General features: G+C 42.2%; 2 protein-coding genes across 2 annotated transcripts in view; one reads left to right on the top strand and one right to left on the bottom strand.

Annotated features, from left to right (window-relative positions):
• ERCC6L (ERCC excision repair 6 like, spindle assembly checkpoint helicase) overlaps nt 1-10,342 on the bottom strand; it is an 82,688-nt gene extending 72,346 nt beyond the window's left edge. The window contains exon 1 of the mRNA XM_037822909.1: nt 10,294-10,342. Coding sequence (XP_037678837.1) covers nt 10,294-10,316 — 23 coding nt within the window. The 5' untranslated portion in view covers nt 10,317-10,342. The remainder of the gene's footprint in view (nt 1-10,293) is intronic.
• The window catches only part of PIN4 (peptidylprolyl cis/trans isomerase, NIMA-interacting 4), a 110,761-nt gene extending 88,255 nt beyond the window's left edge, over nt 1-22,506 (top strand). Inside the window, exon 4 of the mRNA XM_037822911.1 lies at nt 22,417-22,506. Coding sequence (XP_037678839.1) covers nt 22,417-22,506 — 90 coding nt within the window. The remainder of the gene's footprint in view (nt 1-22,416) is intronic.
• Nucleotides 22,507-26,064: the final 3,558 nt, after the last annotated feature.

The following is a 26,064-nucleotide window of genomic DNA, read 5'->3' as shown; positions in this document are numbered from 1 at the left end:
GTTTCAGGGATTCATTATCCTCTTCTCTCTATCACTTTTGTGTATTTTTGAAAATTTCCATAATTAAAACTAGGGGTAAAAAAGCCACACAACCTAATCTGCAAATTACATTGAGTCACCTGCACTCACAGGCCGGAAATATGATAATGGGGCTCTGTGGGGGAGTTCAGTGTGGGTAAATGGAGAGATGGATGAGACAGAATCAGAATAATAGCTATTACTTACATAGCACTTCAGTGCAGGGCCTTATTCTACACCATTTTCATGTACTAAGTCATTTAATCCTCATGACAACTTTGTTAGATAGTGTAAACTGTTATTCTCCACTTCATGGATAAGGAAACTGAGGCACAAAAAGATGGAATAACTTACACAAGTTTGCACAGCTTGTGAGTGGTGAAGCTGGGTTCCAAACCCAGGAAATGGTTTTCAAGTTTTTGCTCTTAACTACCATGCTAGTTAGCTATACAGAGTGCTGCTAGGTGAAGAAAAGGATTCATCCATCCATTTGGGAATTCATTCATATAAGTATGTGTTGCACCTTTACAAGATGGCCAGGCACTATAGCAGATGCAGGGGTATAGTGATGAGCAAAGCAGAAATGTCCTTGCTATCAGGAAGCTTAGAGTTTGATGAGGGTGGGGGGATGGATATAAAATAATAATCCCACAAACACATGGATCATTACAAGCCATGAGGAGGGCTTAGAAGGAAAGGTACAAAGAGTTGTGAGAGCATATAATGAGGTATCTACCCCAGTTTGGAGGGGCTAGGGAAAGTTTCTCTGAGGAAGTAGCATTTGAACTGGGAGCTGAAGGATAAGAAGCAGCTAACTAAACAAAAAGGAAAGGGAAGAGCATTTCAAGCAGAGGGAATAGCATAACCAAAGGCCCTGAGGCAGGAGGGAGCTCGAGGTATATGAGGAACTGAAAGAAGGATAAGATGGCTGGAGCAAAGCCTAGAATGCTAGAGCTGGAATGGCTTTTTGGAGTCCAGCCCAATGCCGCAGGTAAGGAAATATGGCTGGGAAAGAAGGAAGTGACTGGTCCAAGGTCATCCCCTAAATCAGTGGCAGAAACAGGACTCAAACCTATCCCTTGACTCCCAGCCTAGTGCTCTTTCCAGCACAGATCATGGCTTCCCTGCATATGAAGAAGGAAACCAATGGGGTGTCAGCAAAATGCTATTCTTGGGGACTGAGAATGGGAGAGGATGTTTTGGAGATAGACATAAATTACAAAATGAGGTCTTCCCAGGCAAGAGTGGGTCTGGGGCCAAAAAAAAAAAAAAAAAAGAAGGAAGTGATTAGCACCAATTACAGTTCAAGGACCAATTAGGAAGAATTTAATTTGTGTTTCCCAGATATCTAAGTTAGCCCCTCTCCCTTCATATCTCTGGCTCAGTGTCTTCGAAAGTGGGTGGGGATTTTAGGCGGGAGAAAGAGGGTCTGGGATCGAAGTTTTATTCCCCTCTTTCTGGATGAGAGGGTTCTGGCCCACGGGCCACAGGAGAAAGGGGGAAAGGATAGGAGTGAGGGTGCGCTCCAGCTCTGTGCCCAGGGGCAAGCCATCTCCAGCTCTGTCAGCAGGAGGAGCCAGAAACCAGATTTCCTAAGAATGGCTGCTGACTTGGCCCCTGGGGGGACAGACTTACCAGACACTAGTCATGTGAGTTCAGGATGCTGTAAGAATGACAGGAACTACAGGAAAAGGAAGGAGCTAAGGGTTAGGATCATCCACAGAGTCTTTGCCCTAAATTGCAAAGTCCTTGATGAGTGCCTTCTAAACATGCTTTCCAGAATTTGGGGTGAAACAGGCGCCAGAGGATGCACAAAATATGGCATCCTCCACTCCATTTGGGCTACCTCATCCACTCCTAAGACCTCACAATTCTGTATCTCTAGCCTCATCCTATCTCCTGAGTTTCAGTACTAGATGACCAACTGGCTACAGGACATGTCTTCCCGGAAGCTCAAATTCCACATGGTACTGAACTCATGTCCCACCCTCTCCTCATTCTTCCGCAAATCCATGAACAGCACTACCAGCCACCCAATTGTCCAAGTCAGAAACTGGGAGGCACCTTTGAGGCCTCCCTCTCATTTGCTCCTCACATCCAATCCTGTTGGTTCTACCTCAAAAATGTATCCCATGTATCTGACAAAAGACTGATATCTTGCATATACAAAGAAATCCTACAACTCAATGACAATAGTACAGACAGCCCAATTATAAAATGGGCAAAAGATATGAAAAGACAGTTCTCTGAAGAGGAAATACAAATGGCCAAGAAACACATGAAAAAATGTTCAGCTTCACTAGCTATTAGAGAGATGCAAATTAAGACCACAATGAGATACCATCTAACACCGGTTAGAATGGCTGCCATTAAACAAACAGGAAACTACAAATGCTGGAGGGGATGTGGAGAAATTGGAACTCTTATTCATTGTTGGTGGGACTGTATAATGGTTCAGCCACTCTGGAAGTCAGTCTGGCAGTTCCTTAGAAAACTAGAGATAGAGCTACCATTCGATCCAGCGATTGCACTTCTCGGGATATACCCGGAAGATCGGAAAGCAGTGACACGAACAGATATCTGCACGCCAATGTTCATAGCAGCATTATTCACAATTGCCAAGAGATGGAAACAACCCAAATGTCCATCAACAGATGAGTGGATAAATAAAATGTGGTATATACACACGATGGAATACTACGCGGCAGTAAGAAGGAACGATCTGGTGAAACATATGACAACATGGATGAACCTTGAAGACATAATGCTGAGCGAAATAAGCCAGGCACAAAAAGAGAAATATTATATGCTACCACTAATGTGAACTTTGAAAAATGTAAAACAAATGGTTTATAATGTAGAATGTAGGGGAACTAGCAGTAGAGAGCAATTAAGGAAGGGGGAACAATAATCCAAGAAGAACAGATAAGCTATTTAACGTTCTGGGGATGCCCAGAAATGACTATGGTCTGTTAATTTCTGATGGATGTAGTAGGAACAAGTTCACTGAAATGTTGCTATAGTATGTAACTTTCTTGGGGTAAAGTAGGAACATGTTGGAAGTTAAGCAGTTATCTTAGGTTAGTTGTCTTTTTCTTACTCCCTTGCTATGGTCTCTTTGAAATGTTCTTTTATTGTATGTTTGTTTTCTTTTTAACTTTTTTTTTCATACAGTTGATTTGAAAAAAGAAGGGAAAGTTAAAAAAAAAAAAAAAAAGAAAAAAGACAAACAAGGAAAAAAAAAAAAAAAAAAAACGATGTAGTGCCCCCTTGAGGAGCCTGTGGAGAATGCAGGGGTATTCGCCTACCCCACCTCCATGGTTGCTAACATGACCACAGACATAGGGGACTGGTGGTTTGATGGGTTGAGCCCTCTACCATAAGTTTTACCCTTGGGAAGACGGTTGCTGCAAAGGAGAGGCTAGGCCTCCCTGTATTTGTGCCTAAGAGTCTCCTCCTGAATGCCTCTTTGTTGCTCAGATGTGGCCCTCTCTCTCTGGCTAAGCCAACTTGAAAGGTGAAATCACTGCCCTCCCCCCTACGTGGGATCAGACACCCAGAGAAGTGAATCTCCCTGGCAACGTGGAATATGACTCCCGGGGAGGAATGTAGACCCGGCATCGTGGGATGGAGAACATCTTCTTGACCAAAAGGGGGATGTGAAAGGAAATGAAATAAGCTTCAGTGGCAGAGAGATTCCAAAACGAGCCGAGAGATCACTCTGGTGGGCACTCTTACGCACACTTTAGACAACCTTTTTTAGGTTCTAAAGAATTGGGGTAGCTGGTGGTGGATACCTGAAACTATTAAACTACAACCCAGAACCCATGAATCTCGAAGACAGTTGTATAAAAATGTAGCTTATGAGGGGTGACAGTGGGATTGGGAATGCCATAAGGACCAAACTCCACTTTGTCTAGTTTATGGATGGATGTGTAGAAAAGTAGGGGAAGCAAACAAACAGACAAAGGTACCTAGTGTTCTTTTTTACTTCAATTGCTCTTTTTCACTCTAATTATTATTCTTGTTATTTTTGTGTGTGTGCTAATGAAGGTGTCAGGGATTGATTTAGGTGATGAATGTACAACTATGTAATGGTACTGTAAACAATCGAAAGTACAATTTGTTTTGTATGACTGCATGGTATGTGAATATATCTCAATAAAATGATGATTAAAAAAAAAAAAAAAAAAAAAAACAAAAAAAACAAAAATGTATCCCAAATCCAAGTATAAAGTATTCATGGATCACAATGTATGCAACCTACTCTCAAATGTTTATAAAATAGATAGATAGATGGATAGATGGATAGATTGATAGATAGACACACACAGAGGGTGGGGTATATTGGAATTGTCTGTATGGGTTTTGTAGTATTTTTGCAACTGCCCTGTCATTTTGAAATTATTTCAAAATAAAAAGTTTAAGAAGAAAAATTAAAATATATATCCCCAATCCAACCACTTCTCTCCATCTTAACTGTAATCCTTCTGGTCTAAGCCACCATCATCTCTCTCCTGAATAACTGCAAGAGCCTCCTGACTTGTCTTCCTGCTTTTATTCACCCCACTGTCTAATCTCCATCCAGAAACTAGAGCAATCTTCCCAAAACACCAATCCAGTCATGTCACAACCCTGTCTAAATCCTTTAAAGCCTCCTCGTTGCCCTCAGGATTAAGTCCAGCCTCCTCATCATGGCTTACAAGGCTTTTCCTGATCTGGCCCTTGACTGCCTCTCCAGCCTCTTGTCTCACTTCTCTACCACCTGCTCCCTACACACACACACACACACACACACACACACACACACACTTCTCCTGATCTGAACCACTTCCAGTTACTCAAATCTTGCCTCCAGGCTCTCTCACATGCTGTTCCCTCTGCCTGGATGCTCTTCCTTTCCTTTTGGCCTCACTATCTCCTTTTCCCTCCTCAGGTTTCAGCTCAAGGTCTCCCTTCTTCCAGGAACTTTCCCTGATCCTTCCCAGCGGTCCTTTTCTGTGATCCCACATCCTTCTTTTATCATTGGATTTATTCCTTGGAATATGACTGCCTGGTTAACTATCTGGCTCCCCATGATTATGTAACCTTTGTGAAAGACATATCTGTCTTTTTCACAGTTGCCACCTCACCTTGCTTAGCACAATACCTACACATAGTAATTGATTAGTAAAAAATTTGTTGGGTTAATTTGTTAATTTACTAATCCCAATGAGGAGCAAAGGGCACAATGTTAGCTAGAATGAGGCAATAACTGGGGAAGGTGGATGGGCTGAGGATGCCCTTCCCAGCCATTCCTCTTGCCAGCACTGGCCCTGTCTACCTCTTGTATCTGCCTCAAGATAGACATGGAAGTAGCACAGAGGAATCTGATTTATACCCAGCAACTTGACTCTCCTCTTCCATTTCCTTCCCAATTCTTGTGCTGGGACAAAGTCACCCATTCTTGGCAGTGGGATTGAGGGGCTCCTTAGATGCCCTATACCCACTTGTTCCCCAGGTCAAGGAAATGTCTGGAAGCTCCCCATGAGCAACTCCTGAGCTTCCTTACCCTCCTCCTGCAGAAGCAGAGAAACCCTCCCTACACAGCTTGGGTACCTCTCCCAAAACCTGGAGTCAAAGCTTCTCCCTGGTGCCAGCCCAAGAAGGACTCCTAGGGGACACCTAAGTTTAATGTTTGTGGTTGTTTTTCCCTTCCTCTTTGGCACTAAAAGAGACAGTCAATAAAAACTACAAGCTCTTGGTGGGGAGGTTGGGTTTGGAGGTGGTTAAGTTTTTCTACAGCCCTTTGAAGGCCTTGGCCCCCTGCCCAGATCTGAGTCAGGAACTGTATGTCCCAGAGAACTGGCTTCTCAGCCATCTGCTCTGAGCTTAAAGAAGCCAGGGGCCTTGTGGGATGCTCTGTTCAAATTAACCAAGAAGGCAGGGGGAGCACGACACAGCAGGAGGGCCAATGGCCAATCTAGACCTCTAAAGGCATGGAAAGGACCAGATACATGGCCCCAGGGTCAGGGCAAGTCCCAAAGCAGACAGCTCCTCTCACAGCCCAGCTCCAGTACCCCCAGAGCCAAGCCATCCCAGCACCCCTTTCAATGGAATTCTTGCCTTGTGAACATCTACTTCATGCCAGGCGCTTTCCTGACCAGTAATTCCAACAATAAGCCAGATGCTACTGTGCTCCTTTACCAGTTGCAGGAACCAAGTCAGACAGGTTAAATGCCTTATGCAAAGCAAGGTCATGCAGCAGTTACAGGGCAGATTCCATGAAACCAGGCCCTGGCCATCAATTCCCAGGACCCTGGTGAACGGTTGCCAAGGCTGCTGGGAAATGATTCTCCCTTTCCTGAGCAGGTAGGCAGCCTGAGGACAATGGTGACAGTGGATACAGAAAGCCACACTCCTTCTATACCTAGGGCATAGCTTGCTCTATCCAAGAGAAAATGTGTCTTTGTCCCTGTGACACACTCCATCCTTAGGTGGTAGGAATGGTCAGGCAATAAGGGCAAAATTTATACCTGGGAAATTTTAAGGCAGAGACAGAGAAAGACTTTCCTAAGTCCTCACAGTCACAGGGTGAGAGAACAGCTCAGATTAATGAATGGAGCTGGCCCAAGAAGCCAGACAGATATGCATGAAGACTGACAAGCCCGTAAATCTCCACAGCCATGGAATTTCTCATAGATTGAAGACCCAACTCCCAGGCATAGTTGCCAGGGACAGATTTGGTGACTGTAGGGAGCCTGTGGAGTTACTTTTTACTTTTCCTGGGTTTCTGTATCCTGTATTTATGTTAGAATCACTGAGGATCTTTCAAACAATATATCTGTTTGCAATACATATATCTGATAAAGGACTAGTATCCAGAATGTATAAAGAGCCACCAATAATAAAAAGACAACCCAAAAATATGGGCAAAAGGCTAGAACAGAGAGAGGATATATGAATAGTCAATAAGCACATGAAAAGATGATCACTATAATTAATCCTCTGGGAAATGCAATTTAAAACCACAATGAGGTACCACTACATACCCATGAGAATGACTTTAGTTAAACAGACAGACTATATCAAGTGTTGCCAAGGATGTGGAGCCAACATAACCGTCATATTTTGCTTGTGGAAATGTAAATTGGTAGAACCACCTTGGGAAATGGTTTGGCAATTTCCAATAAAGTTAAACATAAACCCAGTAATTCCACTCCATGAGTGGAATGAGTGTTTGCATCTATAGAAAATCTCCTACAGGAATGTTTATAGTAGCTTGGTTTTTAACAGCCCCAAACTGGAAACAATCCAAATGTCCTTGAACATGTAAATAGACTTTGGTATATCCATACAATGGAATACTACTCGGCAAAGAAAAGGAATGAACTACTTGCAACTACTTGCATCAGTGCCAGCAGCTTGGATGAATCTCAGAGGCATTATGCTAAGTGAAAGAAGCCAGTCTCAAAGTGTTATGCAGACTGTTCAGTTTTTATGTGAAGTTCAAGGACAGCCAAGACAAAATCTGTGATAGAAATCAGAACAGTGGTTTGGGGGAAGAGGGGGACAGTTGACTAAAGTGATAGAAATGTTCTGTTTTTATTGGGGCACTGATTACACAAGTGCCCACAATTATCAAAATGCCTTGAATTGTACAGTTAAGATCTGTGCATTTTATTGTGTGCAAATTATTACTCAACTAAAAGAAAGATCATACCAAGCCCCACTTCTGACTAATTAAAGGCTCTAGGGGTGGAGCCTGGGCAAGAGCATTCTTTTTTAAAGCTCCTCAGTGATGCTAATATGAAAACGGGTGAGAATCACTGATTAACATTACCATCACCTTTCCTTAGCAAAGGACCCTCCAAGCCTCCTGTGTTACAGAGACATTCAGAAAAAGTCCCTCTCACGATCACAAGCAGAGATAGACAGGTAGGGACAGAAGGTAGACAAGGGTAAGCCCTTGCCAATATATATTGGAGATCGTTTTATATCAAAACTTCAGGACACTGGGTTATACCCCTTAAAATGGTTAAAACGATGAATTTTGTGTTGTGTGGATGTCATCACAGTAAAAAAAAATGTTTTTAAACAAGTTTCCTTGTTTTTAATGGTTGCATATATTCCACTGTAAATATATACTTTATTTAACCAGTGCCCCAGTGATGGATATTTTCCCCAATGTTTTGCTATAACAAGCATTGCTGCAATAAATGTCCTGGTACATGCATTTCTGTGAAATATGTGTGGGTATGTCTGTAGGATAAGTAAAGTTCCTAAAAGTGGAATTATTGGGTCAAAGATTATGAGTCTTTCTTATTTTGATGGAAACTACCATAGTGCTCTCCATATGGGATGAATGAGTTTCCATTCCCATCAAAAACATAGGAGGGTGCCCATTTCCCTGCATCTTTGCTAACAGTGTTTTCCAACCTTTTGATCTTTACCCCTCTACTTATTAAAAAGTGATATTTAAAAAGTTTTATTTTGCATTTCCCCTGACAGAAAGTCTTGACTGAGACAAGTCAAGGGCATTCAAGTGGAAGGTAAGCATATTTCGGAGAGAGGAAGGGAGGGAGACAAACAGGGAGGCAGGTGTTTCTCTGTTGTAGTTTAAGGTTAGCTTTGAACAAGTCACCAGGAATCCCAAGAATTCTTAACTGAATGTTAAGGGCTCCCAAATGTCTGTCTTGGGTCTAGACCTCTCATTTGAGCCTCAGACTCCTATATCAAGGCCTCCCTGATGTCTCACACTGAAAACACTCAGAAGAGAATTACTGATTCCCAACCCCACCCTCAAAAACTTGATCTCCACGACTGGCACAGCCATCCACCCAGTTGCTCAAGCCCCAACCCTGGAAACTAGAAACATTGTCTCTCTTCTTTCCCTTATCCAAGCTAGGCCCTTTGGCTCTGTCTCCAAAATAAATCCTGAATCCCTCCACATCTCCCCACCCCCAACTGCAACCACTCAAGCTTAAGCCACCTGGAATTTACTAATGGTTTCCTAACTGGTCTCACTACTCCCATTCTTGTCCCCCAGTGTATTTTTTTTACGAGAAAATCAAATCCATTCTCCCAACAGCAGCCAATAATCTTGTTTTTAAAACACGAACCAGATCACATCACTGTTTTGTTTAAGATGAATTCACAATGCACAACACACTGAAAATAATAGCCAAACTCCTTACCAACACCTACAAGGCCCTGCCTAATCTAGGCCTTCCAGACCTCACCCTGTGTGTTCATTTGACTCCAGCCACACTGGCTTTCTTTCTGTTCTTTGAATAACCAAGCCCATTTTCCATTTCTTTGGAAAAACAGAGGCAATTTCCCTTCTTTGCATTTGTTGTTCCCCCTGCCAGGAACACTTACCCCTAAAATCTTAGCAAGGCAGTCTTGTTCTCATCCTTCAGATCTCAGGTATCTCTCCTGAAAGACCTTCTCTGACCCAATTTCTCTGAAGTAGCTACCCCCCACCCACCTCATCCTGTTCAGTTCTTTTAGAACCTTTATTACTATTTAAAATTATCTCCTTTATGTGTTTACTTCTTGATTGCTCCTCCTCAAGCACCACAGCTCTGTGTTTGTATCTTCAGTACCCACAGCAGTTTGGGTATATAGTAAGTGTTTAAAAATATTAGAAAACAATGAATAGTTCAATAGAGCTTTTTTGTTTTCAAAGCCTTCTCCGGGTTGGCAGCTTGGATTTGGAGAGGGAGGAGGGAGCTGGGGAAAAGGCAGGGTTATTTTTCAACTCCTTGAAGGGAACAAAACTGATTTTAAGGATTTGAGGTCTGCTTTTCTACAGATAATTAACCAAAAAAGTCTTATCTATTCACTAACTGAAGCTGGCCTTGGAAACACTCGGGTAGTCTCCTTTGAGTTGTCACGTGTCCTTGCCAGCAGTAAAACAGCCTTTCTTTGTCAATATTCTGTGCTTCACATTTGTCACTAATTCCAGCTGGCCTCATCCCAGCCGATCTGAATGACCGAATGGCAGAGCGAATACAATTTAATCAGTGGCTCGCCCCCGCGCGATGAGCTTGGGGGGTGTCTCTGCGGGCCTCCTCCGTGAAAGGTGTTTCAGGGGCTGTGATTTTTTTTTTCCCACCGAATGGAAGAGCGCCCGCAGGAAACCCCGCTCCTGCGGAGGAGAAATCTGGCAGGGACTTGCTCCAGGGCAGAGGCGGAGGCGGGGTGGGCAGGGGGAGAGAGCTGCCAAGAGGGAAAGGGGACACTACCACGCAAAAGCATAGTCATTGCAGTAATAGCCAACCCTTGTTTTACCGTTTACGAACTGTTCGTGCCATTGTCTCGTTTCAGCCCCAGAGCAACCTGCAGGCGAGTTTTTAGTCCCCTGTTACAAATGGGGGAACCGAGGCCCAGAGGGGCGGCAGGCAGAGAAGGCAGAGGGCGGCGCAATGGTCCAGAGGTCTCCCTGCGAGCACGGTGCCCTCGGCCCTAGCCGCCCGTCTCGATGCCCACGGTGTGCCCAGCCACCCCCCTCCCCTTACCCACCCTCTTATCTCCAGCAGGTAATGAGGCCGGCTGTGCCTCGGCCGTTGCTATGGCATTTCTGGAGTGTCAGAAGTGCCCAGGAAGCATACAAATCGACCTGCGTGAGAGACAGCCCTGTGCAAAACAACTTCCAATTTGCTCGCAATAATTATCACCCCCAGATAATAGCATGTACCCAGGCGGGGGAGGAGAGGTTGGGTGGGGGATGGAGAAAAGAGGAGAGGAAGGGAGGACACTCCAGGCAAACAGCCAGGGCCAAGGCTGTGGTGGAGTGACTTGCTGACTCCTGGGAGAGCAAGACACACAAACAAGGTATAATTTTAAGGGCCGTTCATTCATTGGACAAATATTTATTAAGCACCTATCTGCGGGCATTCTAAGAGCTGGGGACACAGCAGTGAACAAAACAGACCAAAACTCCTGTCCTCAAGAACCTTATGTTCTTGTGGAGGGAGGGAACACATTATTTAAAAAATGAGTTAACTATACTGTTAGTGAGTGATAAGTGCAAGGGAGAAAAATAAGACGGAAGAGCAGGAATAGGAAGTATTAGTGGGGCTAGGGTTGCAATTTTAAACAGGGTGATGAGAAAAGTCTCACTGAGAAGGTATCCTTGGAATGAAGACTTGAAGGAAGTGAGGTGGTGAACCATGTAGATTTGCAAGAATGTTCCAGACAGAAGAAACAATGGGTACAAAGGCCCTCCAGCAGCAGAATGCCTGCTGTGTTGAATGAACAGCAACGAGTCCAATACAGCAGGAGCAGACTTTTTCACTTTAATTATTATTCTTGTTATTTTTGTGTGTGTGCTAATGAAGGTGTCAGGGATTGATTTAGGTGATAAATGTACAACTATGTAATGATACTGTGAACAATCGAATGTACGATTTGTTTTATATGACTGCGTGGTATGTGAATATATCTCAATAAAATGAAGATAAAAAAAGAATCTATGAAAAAAAATATAGCAGGAGCAGAGTGAGCAAGAGGGAGAAGACTAGGAAATGAGGTCAGAGATAACATAGCAACAGATCATGCAGGCCTTGTAAGACAACATGAGGACTTACCTTTTTACAGCCATTGCAGGATTTTGAAGTGGAGAAGTGACACTGTTTGACTTGTATTTTAATAGACTCCCTCCAACTTCCCTGTGGTGAATAGATGGTAGGGGGAGCAGGAGCAAAGCCAGGAGAGCAGATAGGAGACTGTTGAAGGCATCCAAGAAAGAGATGATGGGGGCTTAGACCAGGGTAGTAGCTGTGGTGCTGGTAAGAAGTGGTGAATTCTGGGTATATTTTGAAGGTGAAGCCAACAAATTTTGCTGATGGGGTGGGATGGAAAGAATAGTCTAAGATGCTTAAGGAGAAAAGTGTCTTGGGGTGTGATATGAACTAGAAAGAGTTCAAGTTCATAGGGACTCAAGAGGCAAGCTGAGCTACACCCCTCCCTTCCTAGCTGTGTGACCTTGCACAGGTTGCTTCCCATCTCTGAGCCCAGTTTCCTTATCCATAGAAACTCACAAGGCTGTGTTAAAGATTTAATGCAGTAATGTATGAAAAAAACCCTAGGTCAAAAAGATGTTTAGTTGGTGCAGGATCTATATTTCCTAAACAATTTAACTCATGCAGTTTGTTCAAATACCATAATTACATGGAACTTGGAATAGGAAGTGAGACCTGGTAGGTTTGTATGGATTATGTGAAATAGTGACACATCCCAAAGTAATTTGGGCAGAGAATAAAAATATATATGCAGGGTTCCCCTGAGGAGCTGGGGGAAAATGTGGAGGTATTAGGCTTCCTCACCTGGATTGTTGCTGATGTTCTGACAAACATTAAGGACTGGCGGTTTGGTGTGCCAAGCCCTCTGTCTTGGGACTTGCCATTATGAAGCTCATTACTGCAAAGGAGAGGCTAAACCTGCTTATAATTGTGCCTAAGAGTCTCCCCCTGAGTACCTCTTTGTTGCTCAGATATGTCCCTCTCTCTTTAGTTAAACCAACTCAGCAGGTGAACCCCTTGCCTCTGCCCCCACTGTGTGGGATCTGACTTCCAGGGATATAAATCTCCTTGGCAATGCAGGATATGACTCCTAGGGATGAATCTGGACCAGCATTGTGGGATTGAGAACATCTTGATCAAAAGGGGGATGTGAAATGAAAAGAAATGAAGTTTCACTGGCTGAGAGATTTCAAATAGAGTTGAGAGGTCACTCTGGTGGACATTCTTCCAGCACTATGTAGATAACCCTTTTTAGGTTTTAATGTATTGCAGTAGCTAGAAGTAATATCAAACTCCAACCCAGTAGCCTTGACTCTTGAAGGTGATTGTGTAGCAATGTAGCTTACAAGGGGTGACAGTGTGATTGTGAAAGCTTGTGGATCACACTCCCTTTATCCAGTGTATGGATGGATGAGTAGGAAAATGGGGACAAAAAACTAAATGAAAAGTAGGGTGGAAGGAGGGGGGATGATTTGGGTTATCTTTTTTACTTTTATTTTTTATTCTTATTTTTACTTTTTCTGGTATAAGGAAAATGTTCAAAAAGTAGATTGGGGTGATGAAGCACACTATATGATGGTACTGTGAACAGTTGACTGTACACCACAGATGACTGTTTGATATGTGAATATATCTCAATAAAATTGAAACAAACAAAAAAAACAACCTAGGTCCACGTGTGGCAGAGGAAATGCTTCCTGAGCCCTTACTTCCTTTTCTTTCCCTTTCTGAAGAAGCTTCCCCATGGAGCAGAGATTGGAAGGGGCTCTGAAGGATGAGTGTTGCTTCTTTAGGCAGAAAAGAGGGGCAAAGGGGCTCATCCTTCACAACAGGCAGGGGGAAAATGAAGCTAATGGTCGGGCCTGCCTTAGTGGAAGTCCTGGGGGTGGGGAAGTCTGCAGGAGGACACGGAGCACCTGGGTGTGAAGAGAGCCTGATAGAAAAGTCATGTGGAAGGAAAAGGGTCCCAACAGGGAGGTGTGAGGGACTGGGAAGCCAACCTCCAGCCTCCCCAGTTCTGCCTTGGGCCTAATCCAGCCCAGAGTACCTTTGAAACCTTCTGAGTTATGAGATGAAGCTGGTTGTAACTATGGCACACAAAATTCCCAGCATTCAAGAACTGACTGAAGTTATTGCTGTGTGGAGTCACACAGCAAACATCTAGCTTGGCCACTGGCCAGGACAAGCCTTCCCCTCGAGGCTTACACATGCTGATTGCAAACATATGGTCCCCAGGGAGGGGCCTTTCCAAAAGGCCTCCAGAGTCATCTTTGCATTCTTACCCAACTTGTCCCAGCCTGGGGCCCCGCCACCAGGGCCCCCGTGCTCCCTTACTCCTCACACAAAAGCATGAATCCCCTTACATGGGACCCTTAGGCCCACACAGAGGAAACTCCCCTCCAAAACCATGAACCCCAACTCCTCACCTTCTGGGAGGCTCTGACATCAGACTATCTGGTTCCCATCCCAGCTCCCTCCCTTATTAGTTGTGGGAATTTGGGCCAGTTTCTTGACCTTTCTGAGCTTTATTTTCCCACATATATAAAGAAGGATGTAATGATACCTCCCTCCCAGGTGTGATGAGGAGCTCAAATGGGATTACTGGGGCCAGACTAAGACTCAGAGGCTCTAAGTACTGAAAAGAATATGGATCGTCCCTTGCCCCTCCCCCACTACCATTATGCGATTCAAAATGCAAATTAAACCAAAGTGTCAAAAGGGTGAGAAACTCCAACTCCTCTATGACTTTGATTGAGTTCTTTGAAATATCACGTATCATCGTGTTTTCCAAAACACTTTTGTTGTTGTCCCTCCTTTATGAATTCCCTAAGTATTTTTATTGAGTAATCAGGCCTGAGAGACTACGGATTTGGAAAATGTAAAGGGACAGGCATGTTCTTGTTGCCAGGATCAGCTAACACTCAATAGAGTTTACCGCCTGTTGGGAAATGTTCTGATTCATTTTATCCCCACAACAAACCCTATAAAGTTAGGACAATTATTAATCCCTGTTTACAGATGGGAAAACTGAGAATTGGGGAGAGAATTGATTTGCCCAACATCAAAGAGCTAGAGAACGTTGGTAGAGGTTTTGAACCCAGGTAGTCTGGCCTCAAAGGCCATATGCTTAACCACTATGCCATACTATCTTTCCAAACTGTTAGATCAAGCCTTTATCAAACTTGTGAGAGCCTCAGATTCCAAGGGGCAGGGGGCTGGGATGGGTTGAGGGAGTGGGATTGGCTCTTGGTAGCCCTCCTCACTGCTGGACACCCAGCCCCAGGCCCACATCCTCACTGCAAAACATTTGCGTGCTCAAACTGGCAATGGTGCCTTCCAGTGTCCTTCTTTGGGAAGGCATCTGTAAGGGAGAAGTTTGAACTAAGCAACTTTCAAAGGTTCTTTCAATTCAAGGAGTTGAAGTCCCAGCCCTGCCTCAGGCCATGGCCTCTCAGCAGTCTCCTCCCACAGGGGCAAGCCTCTCCTTGGCAGTCTTCATGTGCCTTTCAGCCATTAGCCATTCTCTAAGAGGGGTATGCTGAAGGCCTGGCTGCCCCCAGAAGTCTCCCAGGAGCCTTGAGTTTCCTTTGCAGACCCTTCTTGCTCTGTTCTCTCTCAAATGGTGTTGTTCAGCACACTGTGCTCAGCTCTTGTCCTTGCACTCTGTTTTTTAATTCACTGTTTTTTTAACTCTATCAAAAAATTAAAAAAACAGTAAAAAAGACATTTCAAACAAAATCAAAACAAAGGAATAAGAAAAAAGAAATAACTTGAAATAACTACATTACTTCCAACATGTTCCTACCCTACCCCAAGAAAATAGACTATAACCCAGCAAAGGAGTAAGAAAAACAAGTAACCTAAAATAACAATATTTCTGCTAACTTGTTCCTACCATACCCCCCAGAAATTAACAAACCATAGTCGTTCCTGACCATTCCCAAAACATTAAGTTTACCCTCCATAACTTATCTGTTCTTGCTGGATTATCGTTCCTCCTTCACTATTTGCTGCCTATTGCTAGATCCCCTACATTCTACAATATAAGCCATTTACTTTACATTTTTCACAGTGTTCACGTTAGTGGTAACATACAATATTTCTCTTTTCTTTTTTGGCTTATATCACTCAGCATTATGTCTTCAAGTTTCATCCATGTTGTCATATGTTTCACGACATCATTCCTTCTTACTGCCACATAGTATTCCATTGTGTGTATATACCACGTTTTGTTTATCCACTCATCTGTTGAAGGACATTTGGGTTGTTTCCATCTCTTGGCAATTGTGAATATTGCTGCTATGAACACTGGCGTGTAGGTATCTGTTCGTGTCACTGCTTTCAGCCCTTCCAGGTACATACTGAGAAGTGTGATTGCTGGATCAAAGGGTAACTCTGTATCTAGTTTTCTAAGGAATTGTCAGACTGACTTCCAGAGTGGCTGCACCATTATACAGTCCCACCAACAATGAATAAGAGTCCCCATTTCTCCACATCCTCTCCAGCATTTGTAGTTACCTGTTTGTTTAATGGCAGCCATTCTGATTGGTGTGAGATGGTATCTCGTTGTGGTCTTAATTTGCATCTCTCTAATAGCTAATGAAGCGGAACATTTTTTCATGTGTTTCTTGGCCATTTGTATTTCCTCTTCAGAGAACTGTCTCTTCATATCTTTTGCCCATTTTATAATTGGGCTGTCTGTACTATTGTCATTGAGTTGTAGGATATCTTTATATATGCAAGATATCAGTCTTTTGTCAGATACATGGTTTCCAAAATTTTTTTCCCATTGAATTGGCTGCCTCTTACAAATTCCTTTGAGGTACAGAAGCTTTTACATTTGAGGAGTTCCCATTTATCTATTTTTCTTTTGTTGCTTGTGCTTTGGGTGTGAGGTCTAGGAAGTGACTTTCTAATACAAGGTCTTGAAGATCTTTCTCTCCATTATCTTCTAGGAGTTTTATGGTATCGTCTCTTATATTGAGGTCTTTAATCCATTTTGAGTGAATTTTTGCATGGGGTGTGAGTAGGGGACCTCTTTTATTATTTTGGATGCGGATATGCAGTTCTCCCAGCCCCATTTGTTGAATAGACTGTTATGTCTCAGTTCAGTGGTTTGGGGGCTTTATCAAAGATCAGTTGACCGTAGACCTGGGGGTCTATCTCTGAATTCTGAATTCAATTCCATTGATCAATATTTCTATCCTTGTGACACTACCATGCTGTTTTGACTACTGTGGCGTTATAATGAACTTCAAAGTCAGAGAGTATAAGTCCTCCCACTTCGTTTTTCTTTTCTAGAGTGTTTTTAGCAATTCGAGGCATCTTCTCTTTCCAAATAAATTTGATAACTAGCTTTTCCAAGTCTGCAAAGTAGGTTGTTGGAATTTTGATAGGAATTGCATTGAATATGTAGATGAGTTTGCGTATAATTGACATCTTAATGACATTTAGCCTTCCTATCCATGAACAAGGAATATTTTTCCATCTTTTTAGTTCCCCTTCTATTTCTTTTAGTAAACTCATGTAGTTTTCTAAGTATAGGTCTTTTACATCCTTGGTTAAGTTCATGCCTGGGTACTTGATTTTTTTTAGTTGCTATTGAGAATGCTATCTTTTTCTTGAGTGTCTTTTCAGTCAGGTCATTTCTAGTGTATAGGAACATTACTGACTTATGTGCATTGATCTTGCTTCCTGCTACTTTGCTAAATTTGTTTATTAGCTCAAGTAGCTGTGTCTTCGATTTCTCAGGGTTTTTTGAGATATAAGATCATATCGTCTGCAAATAATGACAGTTTTACTTCTTCCTTTCCAAATTGGATTCCTTTTATTTCTTTGTCTTGCCAGAGTGCTTTGGCTAGCACTTCTAGCCCAATGTTGAATAACAGTGGTGGCACTGGGCATCCTTGTCTTATTCCTGATCTTAGTGGGAAGGCTCTCAGTCTCTTGTCATTGAGTACTATGCTGGCTGTGGGTTTTTCATATATGCCCTTTATCATATTGAGGAAGTTTCCTTCAATTCCTACATTTGGAAGTGTTTTTATCAAAAAAGGATGCTGAAATTTTTTAATGCTTTTTCAGCATCCATTGAGATGATCATTTGCTTTTTCCCTTTTGATTTGTTAATTTGTTGTATTACATTGATTGATTTTCTTATGTTGAACCATCCTTGCATGCCTGGAATGAACCCCACTTGGTCATGGTATATGATTATTTTAATGTGTCTTTGGATTTGATTTGCAAGTATTTTGTTGAAAATTTTTGCATCTATATTCATTAGGGAGATTGGCCGGTAGTTTTCCTTTCTTGTAGCATCTTTACCTGGTTTTGGTATTAGAGTGATGTTGGCTTCATAAAATGAGTTAGGCAGTGACCCATTTTCTTCAATGTTTTGAAAAAGTTTAAGTAAGATTGGTGTCAGTTCTTTTTGGAAAGTTTTAGGTAGAATTCCCCTGTGAAGCCATCTGGCCCTGGGCATTTATTTGTGGGAAGCTTTTATATATATGTGTATATATATATATTTTATTAAATTCAGTTTTATTGAAATACATTCACACACCATACAATCATCCATGGTATACAATCCACTGTCCATAGTATGATAACATAGTGTGGGAAGCTTTTTGATGATTGGTTGGATCTCCTTGCTTGTGATTTGTTGATTGAGATCTTCTATTTCTTTTCTGGTCAGTCTAGGTTGTTCATGTGTTTCCAGGAAATTGTCCATTTCCTATACATTATCTAGTTTGTTGGCATACAGTTGTTCATAGTATTCTCTTCTAATTTTTTTAAATTTCTTCGGGATCCACAGTAATGTCGCTTCTCTCATTTATTATTTTATTTGGGTGTTCTGTATTTTTGATTTTGTCATTCTAGCTAGGGGCTTGTCAATCTTGTTGATCTCTTGAAGAACCAACTTCTGGTGTTATTTATTCTCTCTATTGCTTTTTGTTCTCTGTGTCATTTATTTCTGCTTTAATCCTTACTATTTCTTTTCTTCTACTTGGTTTGGGATTAGTTTGCTGTTCATTTTCTAGCTTCTTCAGTTGTTCCATTAGTTTTTTTATTTTAGCTCTTTCTTCCTTTTTAATGTATGCATTTAGAGCTATAAATTTCCCCCTCAATACCACCTTTGCTGTATCCCATAAGTTTTGATACGTTGTGTTCTCATTTTCATTTGTCTCTATATATTTAGCAATTTCTCTTGCTATTTCTTCTTTAACCCACTGATTGTTTAGGAATGCGCTGTTTAACCTCCAGATATTTGTGAGTTTTCTAAGTCTCTGATGGTTATTGACTTCTAATTGTACTCCACTGTGATCAGAGAATGTACTTTGAATAATTTCAATCTTATTAAATTTACTGAGGCTTGTGTTCTAGTTTGCTAATGCTGCCAGAATTCAAAACACCAGAGATGGATTGGCTTTTATTAAAGGGGCTTTATTTGGTTACACAGTTACAGTCTTAAGGCCATGAAGTGTGCAAGGTAACACATCAGCAATCAGGTACCTTCACTGGAGGATGGTCAATGGTATCCAGAAAAGCTCTGTTAGCTGGGAAGGCACGTGGCTGGCATCTGCTCCAAGTTCTGGTTTCAAAATGGCTTTCTCCCAGGACGTTCCTCTCTAGGCTGCAGTTCCTCAAAAATGTCACTCTTAGTTGCACTTGGGGTATGTGTTCTCTCTTAGCTTCTCCGGAGCAAGAGTCTGCTTTCAACAGCTGTCTTCAAACTGTCTCTCATCTGCAGCTCCTGTGCTTTCTTCAAAGTGTCCCTCTTGGCTGTAGCAGCTTGCTCCTGTCTAATCTTATATAGTGCTCTGGTAATTTAATTCAGACCCACCCTGAATGGTGGGCCAACACGTCCGTGGAAATTATCCAATCAGAGTTAACACACACAGTTGGGTGGGGCACATTTCCATGGAAACACTCAAAGAATTACAATCTAATTAACACTGATAGGTCTGCCCACACAAGATTATATCAAAGATAATGGTGTTTGGGGGGACACAACACATCCAAACTGGCACAGCTTGTTTTATGGCCCAGTATATGATCTATTCTGGAGAAAGTTCCGTGAGCACTAGAGAAGAATGTGTATCCTGGTGATTTGGGATGTAATGTTCTATATATGCCTGTTAAGACAAATTCATTTATCACATGGTTTAGGTTTGCAATTTCCTTATTGATGCTCTGTCTTGTTGATCTATAGGAGAGAGTGATGTATTGAAGTCTCCCGCAATTATTGTGGAAACATTTATTGCTTCCTTCAGTTTTGCCAATGTTTATGTCATGTATTTTGGGGCACCTTGATTGGGTACATAGACATTTATGATTGTTATTTCTTCTTTGCCCTTCCACTCTTAATACCTGGGAGACCTCATCTCTCCACAGCTGGAGTTGCCTTCTTCATCCTGATGCCCTGTTTTGGTTTGCTAAAGCTGATGAAAGGCAATATACTGAAATGGACTGGCTTTTAACATTGGTGATTTATTACATTACATGTTTACAATTCTAAGTCCATGGAAATATCCAAATTAAGGCATCAACAAGATGCCTTCTCTGAAGACTGATTACCAGTAAGCTTGGGCTCCTCTGTCAGATAGCAAGGAACACGGCAATGTCTGCTAGCCCTTCTCTCCCCGTTTTTGTTATTTCCACCTTTTGGCTTCAGTGGCTTCCTCTCTCAACTTCTGTGGGTCTTTTTCTGTGAGCTTCTCTGGGTTTTCTGTGTTTCCTTTATCCTCTTATAAAGGACTCCAGTAAAGGATTAAGACCCACCTTCAATGAAGTGGGTCACAGTTCAATTGAAATAACCTCATCAGTAGGTCTGCACCCACAGGAATGGATTAAAAAAATAATCTTTTCTGGGGTACATAACAGCTTCAAACCACCACATGCCCCATCTCAAGCTCTCCTCTGAACTCTAGAATCGTATCTCCAACTTCCTCCTTAGTCTCTCATGTGTGTCCCACTCCACCTGCAGTGTGAGCTGGGTGGGTATCTTCCTTCTGTGTTCCTCTCCTCTGTTTCTAGTCCTCCTCCTGTGTTCCTCCTCTCTAGGAATGGCCCTGTCATCCATCCACTTGCTTAACCCAAAACCCCAGGAGTCATTCTCAAGTTTACCTGGCCACCACTCCCCACATGCCATCAGTCACCAAGGCCTGTCAATTTTACCCCCTACATATCTTATGAATCCCTTATCCCCACCCCCATCACTGCCTTCCTAAATCCAAGCCACCACCATCTGGAGAGAAGAAATAAAAGGCCAAGCCTTCTCACTGCCTTCTCTGGCCCTCTTCTCCCATTTAGGTCCACCCCTCACCTGGCAGCCAGAGTGAGCTTTTTTAAACAAAATCTAGGTGTCTCCTGCCATGCCCAAAGCCCTTTAGTGACTTTATTATTTTTTTTTCAGATAGGTCCAAATTCCTGCAGAAATCTCATGAGGTGTTGTGCTGCTAGGCAAGAAATTTTACAGGGTGGGTTCTGGAGTCTATATAAATCTTGATTCTGATTCCAGGTGGGAATTTGGGTACATTTCTTAGCCTCTTTACTCTTTATAAATTGGGATAAGAACAGTTCCCTACCTTGCAGGGTTGTTGTGAGGGTGACAGGAAATAGTGCATGTAATGCGCTGAACTTGGTGCCCTGCACCAATGCACTTTAAGCATTTGCTGCAAGGTAGGTCTTATAAAGTTATTATAAAGTTAGCATTATAAGTGATCATTATTCTTATATATTATAAGCTATTGTTTATTTAGTCAGCAATTCATAATTATGATTGATAATATTAAGGATATTATTATACTGTAGTAGAAGTTTTTATTATGAGGTTATTATATTAATTTGGATTTTATGATTATCCCTCCAGCTTCACTTTCCACCTCACCCTCCAACCTCACCCCTCATACCTTGCCTAGTAAATTGTTTGTGTTTCTTTAATGACCACACAGCCTTGCCCCAGGCTCTCTCAAGTCTCTCAAGTCTTACCTTCCCCATCCTCTGATACCTCCAGCCCCTTTTGTCTTGCTAATTCCCTTCAGGTATCAGCTCTGGCATCCTGTCCTCTGGGAAGCCTCCTCAGACCCTGTGTCCAGACCAGTGTAGCTGGCCTGTACTTCCCTTCTCAGAGCATCTGTTACACCATCTTTGTAAAGATTTGCATGTCAGACTCCTGGAATTAGGCCACCAGCCTGATGAGGAGCTCTATGTCTTATTCGCTGCTATGTCCCAAGCTCTTAGCACTCTACCTGGCACACAGAAGTTGTTCAATGAACAATTGCTGAAGGAACAAGTGAGTGACATGGCAGCAGACAGCACCACCATCACTGTGATCCCGCCTTCTCTCAGGAGGTCCTAGGCCCTATGCCAAAACCTAAGCCAAACCTCTTCAAGCAGAAAGCTGCTAACAGAGCACAGAATCAGACTGAACAAAAGTGGATGGGTAGACTACAGGGTCACTGTAAGAACTTTCTATCTCTGCCCAGAGGTATTTCTGTCTGATGAGTTCATAACTCTCCTATTCCTTGTGGGCTTAGGGAAGGTTTGATCATTAGTGAGGAGGCAGGCCCTGGTTCTGCCCCTTATTATCTTGGGGTTTTGGGACAAGACAGTTCACCTCCCTGAACTTAATATTCTTCACCTGTGAACAGCGAATAAGTCCCACTCTACAGGGTTGTGGTAGAGATTCACTGAGGGAGCACACAGAAGTGCTTTGTAAACTGCAAAGGGCTGCATGCACTACTTAATGACATCGAATGCAGCAAACATGTTGCTCTTTGGCTCAGTTCTTTTCCAGACCCCATGTAGACAAGGGCCCTCTGGTTCATACATCATTATCTAGAGCAATCAGGTTAAAATTGATTGACATTATCCCTTTCTTTATCTTTGGCAGATTCCCAGCCTGCAGCAACGTGCTGGCCACCATAGAGACCCAAGAAGTACCCTTGTTTCACTGGTACCACATTTACAAACCAATCCTTAAAGTGGATTATTTTGCAGATGTCTGATCTCATCTATTCAATGTTGATTCTATTAGTTTCAATTTCAGATGGTGACATTTTCTGATCTTGTCCCCTTAAGCACAAGCAAAAACTTTGGGTTTTTTTTTTTGAAGGGAGGAAGTAAAAGGTGTGCTTGGGAAACAGTGAGGAAACCAGACAGTTGAAAGGGAGGGTTTGTAGGAGAACCGCAGGATATGCCTCTCATCCATCTATTCATCTATCCATCCATCCATCTATTCATTCATCAAGCACCCACAATATGCCAGTATCTGGGGATAGAGGGATGAACAAAATGTCTTATGGACCTCACAGTCTCCTAGAGGAGACAATTAAACAGAAATTTTTAATAATGTGATACATTCTATGATGAGAAGAACAGGGAAACCATGTGCTGTGGGCCTCTAACCTTCCCAGAGTTTTCACAGAGGAAGCAACATTTCAGCCGAGACGAGGAGGAGGAGGAGGAGGAGGAGGAGGAGGAGGAGGCGGCGGCAGAGGAGGCAAGAACTGGTGGCATTACCTTGATTTGGACACTGTCTTGGCCTCAGACTGTAAACTAATAAATTTCCATTTTTAAGCCAACCCATTTCCTGGTATCTGCTTTGAGCAACCTAGGAAACTATACCCAAGGTAACATGGAAATTAACTCTGTGAGACCCAACATTCACCATCTCTTGACACCTGGAATTCTAAAAGGAAAGGACACAGAAATATAGCTCATACCAAGGTCATAATGTCTGCAACTTAGTTTCAGACGACTCAAAAATAGACATGTATGTGTACATATATACATATAGAAATTAAGCAAATATGGTGATATGTTAACAATTATTGAATCCAGCTCATTTCTATATAGGTGATCACTGTACTAGTCTTTCAATTTGTTGGTATATTTGAAAGTGTTCATAACAGAAATTACTAAAAAAGAAAAAAAGAATTAGTGCAAAGGTACTAAGGCAGCAGAGTACTTTACATGTTCAAGAAACAGCAAGGAGGCCAGTGTAGTTGGAACAGAATGAGTCAGGGAGAGAGCAGTGGGAAATGAGACAGAGGCCAGATTGTGGGGGCCCTGAAGCTTTGTGATGACTTTGGCTTTTAGCCTGAGTAAGATGGGAGTCATCAGAGGATTCTGAGAAGTGACATGATCTGACTTATACATATTAGCAAGATCCCTCTGCCTGCTGATTTGAGACTGTAGGGGGCAAGAATGGAAGCCAGACAAGTTAGGGGCTAGTGCTATCTATAATCTAGACAAGAGTTGGTTGCTCCAACCAGGGTGGCAGCAATGCAGGGGATGAGAAGCAGTCAGGTATTATTTGGGTGGAGGGCAGACACTGTGTTATTTATTTCTTGTTCATTTATAAGTTTACTATGAAAAATTTCAAACATATACAGGAGTGGAGAGAACAGTATAATGAACCCCTGTACCCACCCCACAGCTTCAACAACTATCAGTACATGGCCAATTTTGTTTCATCTATACCCCACCCACTTCCTCACTCACTAAATTCTTTAAAGCAAATTCCAGGACTTTTTTCATATCTTCTGCAAATCCTTCAGGATGAACCTCTAAAAGATAAATATTCTTTAAAAGTCATATATATATATATATATATATATATACATATACACATACACATATATAACTATAATATGATTATCACACAAAAAACTTAAAATTTCTAAATATCACCAAGTAAGGATTCTGGATATATTCTGAAGGTAGAGTCAACAGGATTTTCTAATAAAATTTTATGTGGTGTGCAAGAAAACGAGAAGAATTGAGAATGTCTCCAAAGTTGCAGCATAACTGGGAAGGTGGAAATTTGCAAGGACATGAAATGGGTAAGACTATGGAGAGGACAGATTCGGGGTTGGGGTGGAGGGGGGACAGGGGAATGGATGTCACTCTTCCCATAATGCCTGGTTTGGTAAAAGGAACACGGGATTTGGATATCAAAAAATCAAGATGGCTCTGTAAACTCTAAAGTACTCCCTAAGTCCTAACCATTTGTATTATTATTTTTGTTGTCATTCTTCAAAGCTGTACTGTGCTGTGCTGCTCTGACTGGAGTGTGAGGCCCAGGCTATTGGAGGCTGTTTTAGTTTGCTAATGCTGCAGAATGCAAAACACCAGAGATGGATTGGCTTTTATAAAAAGGGGGTTTATTTGGCTATACAGTTACAGTCTTAAGGCCACAAAGTGTCCAAGGTAACACATCAGTAATCGGGTACCTTCACTGGAGGATGGCCAATGGCGTCCGGAAAACCTCTGTTAGCTGGGAAGGCATGTGGCTGGCGTCTGCTCCAAAGTTCTGGTTTCAAAATGTCTTCTCCCAGGACATTCCTCTCTAGCAAGCTTGCTCCTCTTCAAATAAAATCACTCATAGCTGCACTGCATTCAGTCTCTTTGAGTCAGCATGTTTTATATGGCTCCACTGATCAAGGCCCACCCTGAATGGGTGGGGCCACACCTCCATGGGAGTATCCCACCAAAGTCACCACCCACAGCTGGGTGGGGCACATTCCAAGCAAATCTAACCAGCACCAAAACGTCTGTCCCACAAGACCACAAAGATAATGGCATTTGGGGGACACAATACATTCAAACTGGCACAGATGGTGATCTCTTACTCTCTTTGTGTCTGCCTTTCTGGTTTCTGCTGACTTCTGTCTTCATCTGGTTTCTTGCTTCACCTGACTGTATCCAAATTTCTTCTCTCTATAAGACCTTCAGCCATACAGATTAAGACCAACTCTGACTGAATTTAGTCACACCTAAATAGGATCATCGAAGATCCTAGTCACAAATGAATCTACACTCTGACTCACTTTAACATATTTAAAGATACTATTTAAAAATGGGTTCACACCTATAGGAATGTATATTAAGACTTGAGCATGTCTTTTGTAGGGTACATGATGCAATCCCCAACAAGTAACACCAGACAAAATAGATTTTAAAACAAAAATTGTTACAAGAGTCATAAAAAGACATTTCATAATACATCAAGAAGCTATGACAATTATAAAAACGTACACATCTAACAAAAGAGCCCCAAAATTCATGAAGCAAAAACTGACAGAATTGAAGAGAGAAACAGAAAATTCAATAATGATACTCAGAGACTTCAATATTCCATTTCCAATAATGGATAGAACAACTAGACAGAAGATCAGTAAGGAAATAGAGTATTTGAGCAACATTATGAACAACTAGACGTAACAGATACCTATAGAACACTTCACCCAACAAGTGCAGAAGACACATTCTTCTCAAGTGCCCACAGATCATTCTCCCAGATAGACCACATGTTAGGTGACAAAAGAAGTCTCAATACATTTAAAAATATTGAAAACACGCAAAGCATCTTCTCCTACCACAATGGAATGAAGCTATAAATCATTAACAGAAGGAACCCTGGAAAATTCATGAATATGTGGAAAAGAACGAATACATTCTTAAACAACCAGTGTGTGTCATAACTATCAAAATTTTTTGTGTGTTGCCTCAGCATTCATCTTATGTCGGCTAAACC

Source organism: Choloepus didactylus, chromosome Y, assembly GCF_015220235.1.
Source record: "Choloepus didactylus isolate mChoDid1 chromosome Y, mChoDid1.pri, whole genome shotgun sequence".
NCBI classification, from domain to species: domain Eukaryota; kingdom Metazoa; phylum Chordata; class Mammalia; order Pilosa; family Megalonychidae; genus Choloepus; species Choloepus didactylus.
The sequence above is the reverse complement of the archived record's forward strand: the minus strand, read 5'-3'. Positions and strand labels throughout refer to the sequence as shown.